At 59.7% G+C, this 9,328-nt stretch overlaps 1 protein-coding gene and 1 non-coding gene across 2 annotated transcripts; both read left to right on the forward strand.

Moving 5' to 3' along the window:
* The first annotated feature begins 939 nt into the window (after positions 1–939).
* Positions 940–7,765, forward strand: LOC136316716 (melanoma-associated antigen D4-like). Its single transcript, XM_066248774.1, is given in 13 exon segments — positions 940–1,087; positions 2,049–2,275; positions 2,557–3,387; positions 3,746–3,967; positions 4,057–4,120; positions 4,348–4,427; positions 4,609–4,700; positions 5,328–5,407; positions 5,499–5,541; positions 5,963–6,025; positions 6,892–7,006; positions 7,332–7,431; positions 7,434–7,765. Coding segments are annotated over 12 exon segments (2,232 nt in total). The 5' UTR covers positions 940–1,087; positions 2,049–2,065.
* LOC136318052 (small nucleolar RNA SNORA11) lies at positions 6,512–6,643 on the forward strand. Its single transcript, XR_010728018.1, has one exon. It is a non-coding gene; the product is annotated as a small nucleolar RNA SNORA11 (small nucleolar RNA).
* Positions 7,766–9,328: the final 1,563 nt, after the last annotated feature.

Consider the following 9,328-nt stretch of genomic DNA (forward strand, 5'->3'; position numbering starts at 1 on the left):
TGGACACCAGGAAGGCCTCAGGGACAGCGTGTTTGTGCCACTCTGTGCAAAGAGGCCTGACAGTCCGAGCTGGAAGCAGACCCCAAGGAACAATTCCCACACCTGGATGGATCCACAAAGATGAGACACGGTGGGGGCTGTGGGGCTTCTACCGGTGTCCCCCCAGAGGCAGAACATGAGCTTAGGACTCAGAGAAGGCAAACCTTGCTTGTTTGGAACAGGTGTTGACAGGGCAAGGGAGGTGGATGTTGGAGCAGTGGCTGACACTGAAGAGGGGAGGGAGTCTCAGTCCCCAGGCCAGCACTAGTGGAACATGGGGCCCCAAATCCGCATCTTCTGTCTACTGGCTCTGTGGCCTCATACAATTGGTTCATGCAATGTGTCTGTAACCTCAGCTTTCTGATCTGTACAATGGGGATGCTGACAGCCACCTCTCAGGGCAGCTGTGAGAGAAAAACAAGCCCCCATCACAGACCTGGCTGTGATGTGCAAGCTGCATGGAGTGCTTGAGGAAGCGGATGTTCCCAGTGTGCCTGGGGCCACGGAGATGGATAGTGGAGGGGAGCACAAAGGGAACTGGCATCCTCTGGCCATTTGCATTTTCCTAGGCGCTAGAGAACTCTGTATTTGTGACCTAGGAGTGCTGCTGGGGAACCGGGGCATCGCGAATTCCAGACCACACTGGAGCTTAAGGGGGAAGGGAGAGGGCAGAGCTGCGAAAGTGGGGGGGCGGGAGGTGATCCGGTGGGTTGAACTGCACTACGGGGCGTGAGTGCGCGCGCCTGCTCTCAGAGGCGGGGTGGAAAGGGGAATCGGAAGCGAGGGAGAAAACGCCCCCTACCCGAACCCGTCGGCCCACCCGCGGAATCGCATGCGCACCGGGGACCCGGTGGCCAGGGCTTTTGTTGGGAAAGCGGGCGGGCTGTAGGGGTCGGCGCATGCGCAGGCCGCCCAGCCACGGGTTGGGGGCTGGTGTGCGGAGGAAAGGGGCGGGGTGGTCGGAGCTGCTGTGCTGGCAGCAGTAGGCGAGGGCGCGGTTGCGGGGTTCCTGGTACTGAGGACCGACGCCATTGGAGACCCGGGGAAGGTAAGGATCCAGCGTCAGACAGGACCGGGTGAGGGCGAGTGGAACCCGGCACGCTGCGCCACCCGTCCCCGCACAACGCACCCCACCTCCTACAATGCTCCCCACCCCCACCCCCGGAGCTGAACAAAGCCCAAGCACGCAAAGCCGGAATACCATCAGACCCGCGGTCTAGATAGGAGCCCCATTCCCTCCGCTGCCAGGCCCACGGTCCCGGATCCGAGCCCTGCTGACACCGGATCCCACGAACCGAACCGCTTTAGCAGATCCGTGTGCTCCGAGCTGAGCCGCCTTAGACCCAGGCCCTATCCCCACCCAACCACTCCTAGATCGCTCCTAGGTCACTCCTACCCAGCGGACCGCTTTGCACCCTTCCTGGAGTTGCAATCCCGGGATTTGAGACCTCCAGCGCTTCAGTTGGAGCCTCATCTACTCGGAAGTCCCGACCCCATTAATCCCTAGAGTTCCCGAAAGGAAAGGAAAGGAAAGTGAGTCCAAACTGACCAGATCCCCTGAACCCCCGGCCCCGCCCACCTGAACGTGCCCAAGGCTCCCCGGGCTTCAGTTTCCCAGGGCTTTCTGCGGTCCCCATGCGTCTGAGCCCTCACATCCCATCTGCTCCCCCTTCACCCTGGCTCCCAGCATATATTCAGGCCCTTTGTCTCTCCTTCTCTGGATGCATCCACCCTCTTTGGGGATCTTGAGACCCGCTGGAATGGGGAGCCTGCCAGGACCTCAATCAAGGTCCATTTTCAGTGTGGGTGTGGGTGGGTAGGTCTCCTCCGATCTCTTCTATTCCGCTCTTAGGGCCTCTCTCTGGCAGAGTCTAGCCCATCAGACTTCACCTCCCACCCCTACTGCCTAGTAAGTGCATGATGGCCGCCCCCCCCTCCACCTCCTGATAGATCCGGCCTCCACTGGATCCCTCCTTCTCCTCCTGAGGAAGCCTCACCCTCCCTCTCAGGCTGAGCTGTCTTCTTCATGGCTGAAGGACGCTTCCACCTGGGATCGGAAAGCTACAACGCTGTAGACATGGATGAGGGTAGCGGTGAAGTCAGAGAGGAAGCGATGGCTGAAGGAAACGACTATGAAGAATTCGGTGCTTTCGGAGGCTATGGCACCTTCACCAGCTTTGACATGCATCTCCTCCGAGTCTTTGGGAGCTTGGGTTCAAGCCTTCGCTTCCTGGCGGTGAGACTCCTTCTTGGCCCCCTGCTGCCCCTGCTAAACTGAGGGGGGGTGGTATGCAGAGGGGAGTGGGTGAAGGGGAGGGTTGATGGGTAAGGGCTGCCTAGCCATTCCAAAGCAAACCATCCCTATTCTGCTGGGAGAAAGGGGGTCCAGGGAGGGTGTTGGGAGTGGTGGGGCCTGGCCGGCTGCCTGGAGGAGCTGGCCGGCACAGGGAAGCATGATGCGAGTGTGCGAAGTTCTCTGCCTTGCGCCTTCCCCTACCCTTCTCTCCGGCCTTGCAGAATGAGCCCTGGGAACTGGAGAACCCTGAGCTGGCCCAGACTCTGGTGGAGGCATTGCAGCTGGATCCAGACACACTTGCCAATGAGGCGGAGGCTCGGGCTGCCAATGTAGCCCGATCTGCCGCCGCCAACCGTGCTGCTCGGGCTGCTGCCCGTGAGGCCCGTGCTGCCTTCAATCAGGTGATCAATAGCCACCCACTACCCACAGACCAGGTCTTCAGAGACAACACTCATCCCATGGTATATGTGGCTGATGCTCAGAGAGCCGCCCCTGAGCCAACCGTCGCTTCTCTGCACAGCTCCCAGATGCCAGTTAGGAGTGAGATGGCTGCCTCTGGGGCTCGGGCAACGTTCTCGCAGCCCCAGCCAGCCTCCCAGGTGCAGAAGGCTGCTACCGAGGGTCCCAGCACTGCCTGTGCTTCCTCTCAGTCTCCATGTGTCAATGAGGAGGGTGCCACCCAGCCCAAGAGAAGCCTTCTGGGTCAGAATGATGTGTTTGATTTCACCCAGCCGGCAGGTGTCAGTGGCATAGCCTTCCCACGCTCCAAGAGATCTGTCCCGGCCCAGGAGGCTGCCACAGAGGGCCCCAGTGGTGCCTGCAGGGTGCCCCAGGCAGCATCTGCTGGGGAGGGGGCAGCCATGCGGCCCAAGACAACCAAGTCTGGGAAGGCTCTCGCCAAGACTCGGTGGGTGGAGCCTGAGAATGTTGTGGCAGCTGCTGCTGCCAAGGCCAAGATGGCCACGAGCGCCCCTGCGCCTGAGGGGGCAGCTGCCACTGCTGAGACAGGTGCTGAGCCCTGGGCCAGGATGGGAGGCAAGAGGACAAAGAAGGTGAGGCCTCCCTGCCCTCTCCGGACCCCCTTGTTCTTTTCCTTTCTCTCTGCTGTCCCCTCTTCTCCCCTCCACTCCCCTCCCCTCCCCTCCCTTCTCCTCCCTTTCCTTCCCTTCTTCTCTCCTTCTCTCAACTTGTCCAAGTTTCTACAACACAAGTGTGCTCGTATGTTTTCACTTCACGTAGCTGTCCCTAGAGGTTGGTTCAGTGCCTGGCACTTGGCAAGCCCTCTGCACATGTCATCCGCCATTCCTACTACTCTTATTTCCCACTATCTGCTCTGGTGGTGATGTGGCCAGGGGCTTGGGCACAGTAAGCTTGGTAGCCCTAGGGTCTCTCCTCTCCCCAATGCTCCAGTCCAAGCACCTGGATGATGAGTACGAGAGCAGTGACGAGGAGCGAGAGCCTCCTGCAGTCCCGCCGTCCTGGAGAGCATCGCAGCCCCCGTTGCCAGTGCAGGCCCAGACGGCCCAGCAGGCACAGGCGGCCCCTTGGTCCCCGACGTCTGCGCAGTCCCAGGTACCCTCGAGGCACCTACTGCCCTTGCCACCCCGCAACGTGGCCCTTCTGCAAGAGAGGGTAAGGAGCCTGCCCTTCCCCCTCTCCCTCCTCCTCCCTTGCTGGCCACTTCTTTGAGCTCACTCATGCCTTCACCTCCCCTTCTCCAGGCAAATAAGTTGGTGAAATATCTGATGATAAAGGACTACAAGAAGATCCCCATCAAGCGCTCAGGTGGAGAACTGTGCCCCATCTCTGAGCTCTGCCCGCCCCCCTCCCCCAACCCTCCCCAGTGGGCCCTACCCCCCATCAGGTGCCCCCAACTAGCAGGCCTTGTTGGATGGCACCAAGGGCACAGTACACGGGGTCCTGAGCTCCCCTCAGCAGGGCTGACCTGCGGGGCTGCAGCTCTGTGTCCCCTGCTCAGCCCAGGTGCCTTCCCGACCTTTCCCCTCCTGCAGACATGCTGAGGGACGTCATCCGAGAATACGACGAGCACTTCCCTGAGATCATTGAACGAGCAACATTCACCCTGGAGAAGGTGGGCGCGGGGATGCGGTGCAGCTGTGTGGCAGGGCAGCCTTGTCTCCTGCAGCCTCTGTAGGCGGAGTGTCGGCACTGCCTCCCGCCTAGGCAGTGCTCTGACAGGGAATGGCGTGACTGCCTGCAGGACACCCAGCATGGATTTTTTGACCTCACATTCTTGTTTTCTCCCCGTGTAGAAGTTTGGGATCCACCTGAAGGAGATCGACAAGGAAGAACATCTGTACATTCTTGTCTGCACGCGGGATTCTACAGCACGCCTCCTGGGAAAGTGAGAAAGGGCAGGAGGGCTGTGGCCCTCCCTGGTGGTGCCTCCCCTCTTCTCAGAGAAATAGGAAAACTGGCCGGAGGGCCTAACGCTGTGCCCACCACAGTTAGTGGTGCCAGGAGATGACCAGATGGGAAGGCTTTGCTGTGGTCAGGGCTCCACCCCCCCTCCCGCCCAACCGCCGCCTTCTTTCCAAGAAGGCAGGCTTCTTGTTGCTTTCCTCTTCTTGCTAAGTGCCTGACCCGGGCGTGGCTGAGTGCTTGGTCCTGGGGGAGCTTCCTGGGGGAGCTTCCTGTCCAGTGTGGATCCCATGCGCAAAGGGCAGGAAGGTTTGGATGGGCCTCTGGACACACTTTTGGCAAGCGCTTCTTCTCGCAGCCTAACCCCGTCCTTGGCAGAAGCCTGTGTGTGTGTTTGGGGGGGGGGGGGTGTTAGCATCCACATTTGATGGATGGAGTGATGCAGCCTCAAGTGGCGGACTGAGTTGCCCGGGTGAGGTGGCAAGCTATGCGCAGGGTGGGAAGAACCGCCCTGTAGGAGAGCAATCTGGGGGAGGCTAATTGGGTGAGCTGGCTGTAGTCTCTTGGGCGAGTGGCTGCTGGACAAGAGCCCCCCCTTGTACACCTTTAGGACCAAGGACACGCCCAGACTGAGCCTCCTCTTGGTGATTCTGGGAGTCATCTTCATGAATGGCAACCGTGCCAGCGAGGGTGAGTGGCTGGATCTGCAGCTGGAGGCCTGCCCCCCCACCCCCACCTCCCCCTCGTGTTCTAAATTCTTGTACCACCTCTCCCCTGGCAGCTGTCGTCTGGGAGGCGCTACGCAAGATGGGACTGCGCCCTGGGTATGATCATATTCTCCGGGCTCTCGCTGCCCCAGCATTGTTCTTGGGCACAGGGGACTCCCGGATGGCAATAGCCTGAGGGTCTGGTGCGGGGCAGTGGGCGTCCTGGACTAGGCAGAGCGCCAAGGGTCTCACCAGGGTGCATGGCGAAATGGTCCTGAGCGCTCAGCCCCTTCAGTGCTCCCTGTCCCCTCTCTGTCCCCAGAGAGGAGATGTAAGAGAAACCACCAGAATTCTGGGCTCCATCAAACCCTGATGTGGGCCATTGCTGACAAGTAGCCGTCAGACCCCTGCTGCATGCCCAGGCCTCCTGGGGTTGCCCCCGTAGGCCAGGAAGCGCTCAGTCCCGGTGGGGAGTGCTCCTGCCCACGTGCGGGTGTTGCCACCGGCTGTCGTCATAGACTCCTTTCCTTGCCCTCAGGGTGAGGCACCCATTCCTTGGTGATCTGAGGAGGCTCATTACAGACGACTTCGTGAAGCAGAAGTAAGTACTGATCGAGTTAACTCTGTCTCACACTCAGGCCTTCCGTGTGTGCTGGTCTGGCTGAGGAAGCCGTTCCCCATCTTATCTTAACACTAGAGGGATGGGGTCTCCGGGATGAGTGTGGGTGGGGCTGTGTGCGTGCGGGGGAGGGTAGAATTCCAGGGCATTCTTGGGGGAAAGGGACACACGTTCACTGAAAACACGGCGCGGATTGTGTTACATCCACCACACCATTCAGCACGTGCCCCTGCTGGCTGGAGGGGACTATCCCCTGCTTGAGCGTAAGGGGCCCATTCAGGCCTGGAGCCCAGCTCTCCTGCCTTTCTGGCCGGGGCCCACCGAATCCTTGGTCCTGGGAGGAAACGTGTGCACTCGCACCGGTGCACCAGCTCGCACGCGTGTGAGCGCGCGGACACGGGCGGGAGAGGATACAGAGTACGCTGCTCTTGGTTGACTTTTTCTTCCTTCCCGATCCTTTCCTGTGGCGGGGTGTGCTCAGAGCAGAGGGCCGGATGAAATGGCTCCTCTGTTTAGAGCACACCCAAGAGGAATCCGGGCAGTCATTGCGACAAGGGGCACGAAACTTGTGTCCTTCCTCTGAACAAACACCTTACACTGCCGCCCCCACCCCCACACTGCCCTGTGGCTGCTGGCCAGGACCTGGCAGCCCCGAGCTTTAAAGGCCTCAGCATTGGAGGCAGAAAACCCTGGGAGTGAGCTTGGGTGTTGGCACAGGCTGGAGGGTCAGGCTAGTCCTGCAGGGGCTGAGCTGCAGCCTAGGGTCTGGGAAGCGGCCACCTGGGAGCCATCGGCGCAACAACAGGTCTGCCTGCCTGGGGGCCAAAGTTTATTTCCTCCCCACTGAGGTATCTGGAATACAGGAAGATCCCCAATAGCAGCCCACCTGAGTATGAATTCCTGTGGGGCCTGCGGGCCTGCCATGAGACCAGCAAGATGAGGGTGCTGAGATTCATCGCCCAGGTAAGGGAGAGCCCGGGCCGCGGCCGGGGCCGGCACTTCCCGCCCCTTGTCTGTTTCTCAGTCACGGGCTCCTCATGCCGACTGTTGGTCCAGGGAGGACTCGGGCTCAGAAAGGTTCCTAGGTGACTTGCCCAAGTACACAGGCGTAGCAGGTGTGAGGGGTGGGGTGAAACCCCAGGTCTGGTCCAGAGTAAGAGGAGCCCGACTCCCGTGGTCTTTATGTTCCTTGGGGTTACGAACAGTGCACCAGAGGGTCTAGGGCGGAAGCAGGTGCTCAGTGGACGTGGGGCAGTAGTTAGGATGGTTGCTGTTATTAACGTCGCAGAATCAGAACCGAGACCCCCGAGATTGGAAGGCTCATTTCTTGGAGGCTGTGGATGATGCTTTCAAGACGATGGATGTGGATATGGCTGAGGAACAGGCTCGGGCCAGATGAGGGCCCAGATGAACATTGGGGATGAAGCTCTGACTGGACGCTGGAGCTGGGACGACATACAGGTGGAGCTCCTGACCTGGGATGAGGACGGAGACTTTGGTGACGCCTGGGCCAGGATCCCCTTTGCCTTCTGGGCCAGATACCATCAGTACATTCTGAATAGCAACCGTGCCAACAGGGGAGCCCCTTGGAGAGCTGGCATCAGCAGTGGCACCCATGGTGGGGCCAACACCAACATCCTCGATGGCCCTAGCACCAGCTCCACCATCCGGACCAGAAATGCTGCCAGAACGAGTGCCAGCTTCTTCTCCTGGATCCAGTAAGGTTTTTCAGGCGATTAATGAGGCTCTGAAGGGTGGGCTGAGGAGGGGCTGTGAGAAGTCGGCGGAAGGCCTGGCGTGGGAAGGGGAAACGATGAGCGCGTGGACGGACCCTCGTTTTGTTCTTTGCATCCCTCACTGTTTCACCTGGATTTGCACTTCTGTTTGCTTTTGTGTCCTGTGTTCACAGACAGCGCTGAAGAACTGCAGCGGCCACTGGCTCAGCCAGAGTGCCTCCTCAGACTCCCTGTGTTCACATAGCACTCTAGGCGGCCTCTGCCTGTCTATTGAAGATGGCATGCAAGACGAAGCTCTCTGCCCTCCTGCTTTCACTGTGTGCTGTTGTTGTGCCGTTGTGGTTTTGGTGTCAGTGTCGCATTAAAGTTGCAAAATGAGTTGGGGGGTTTCTTCCATTGCCCACGCACGTGTTTCTCTGAGCGGCCCTCGGGCGCTCTGTGGGACGGGGGGTGGGGTGGGGAGAAGCTCGCCTCAGCCTAAGCGGCAGTCGGGGTGCTGGGAGATGTGGAGGTGCCTGGGAGTGTGGAGCCGATGAGTTTCGAGAGGCTTTGGTGATTTTCTACACGGTGCAGCGCCGCTTAGATGTCCACTGGAGAAGCAAGGGAAGGGATGGCGTGGAAGCCATGGGTTAGTGCCACTGTCCTTCCCACCGAAGGGCAGGGTCCACAGTCACCCACCAGCACCCACCTCCCCATGCACACCTTTGGAGGTACCAGCCCGGAACCCTTCCCTCCTCATGCACTCTAGGTCATGACCTCATCCCTCCCAGGGGCCCTTGATTGCTGAGAGTAGATTTAATGAAAACAAAGCTGCCACAGACCTCGAAAGCCCATTGCCCGTGGCCCTGACTGGAGGCTTGTTATGGGCTCAGAAACCCTTCAACGGAAGCAGGGCTGTCCCAGTGAGGCCAGGGCCAGGCCTGGGTCATGGTGTGGTTAAGACTGGGCAGTCTTTTTGGGGTTTGGGATTGGATGGGGGGGGGTGCGGCTGGTTCTGCAGTTCCTCCATTGGACAACAGGGGGCAGGGACAGCTCCTGGGAAGGACTCAGCAGCGGGAACACATTGTCTGGAGCTTCCGCAGGTGGGTCTCCAGCGGTGTCCACACGTTCGGAGGACAGGACCCCAGATTAACAGGACGCAGAGAGTAGTGAAAGGGCCCCTGCTCTCACTGCCTCTCACTTTTCCCTGCGGGGAGCTTCTCCTCTCTGCCAGACCTGGATCCTGACCCAGACCCAGCTACATAATTTCCTGGGCCCAGCAGAAAATGCAACTGTGGGTCCCCTGCTCAAAAACTTAAGAATTCCAAGAGAATAATAGCAGAGCATTGAGTCACCTGTGGAGCCCTCCTGGGCGCAGGGTCCTATGGGACTGCATAAGTTGTACCCCCAGGAAACGGGCTCAGTCTGCACCCCTGCCGTAAAGACAGGCTTCAGGTAGGTTTCTGCCTCGTTGCCTGATGCTGTCATTATTGTCTTCCGGGCTGCTGGGTCTCTGCATGGCGAACAGTACAACCTGTGATTCTGAACACAGTGGAGTCCCTTCCCTTTG

The sequence above is a fragment of the Saccopteryx bilineata genome, chromosome X (genome assembly GCF_036850765.1).
Source record: "Saccopteryx bilineata isolate mSacBil1 chromosome X, mSacBil1_pri_phased_curated, whole genome shotgun sequence".
Taxonomy (NCBI): domain Eukaryota; kingdom Metazoa; phylum Chordata; class Mammalia; order Chiroptera; family Emballonuridae; genus Saccopteryx; species Saccopteryx bilineata.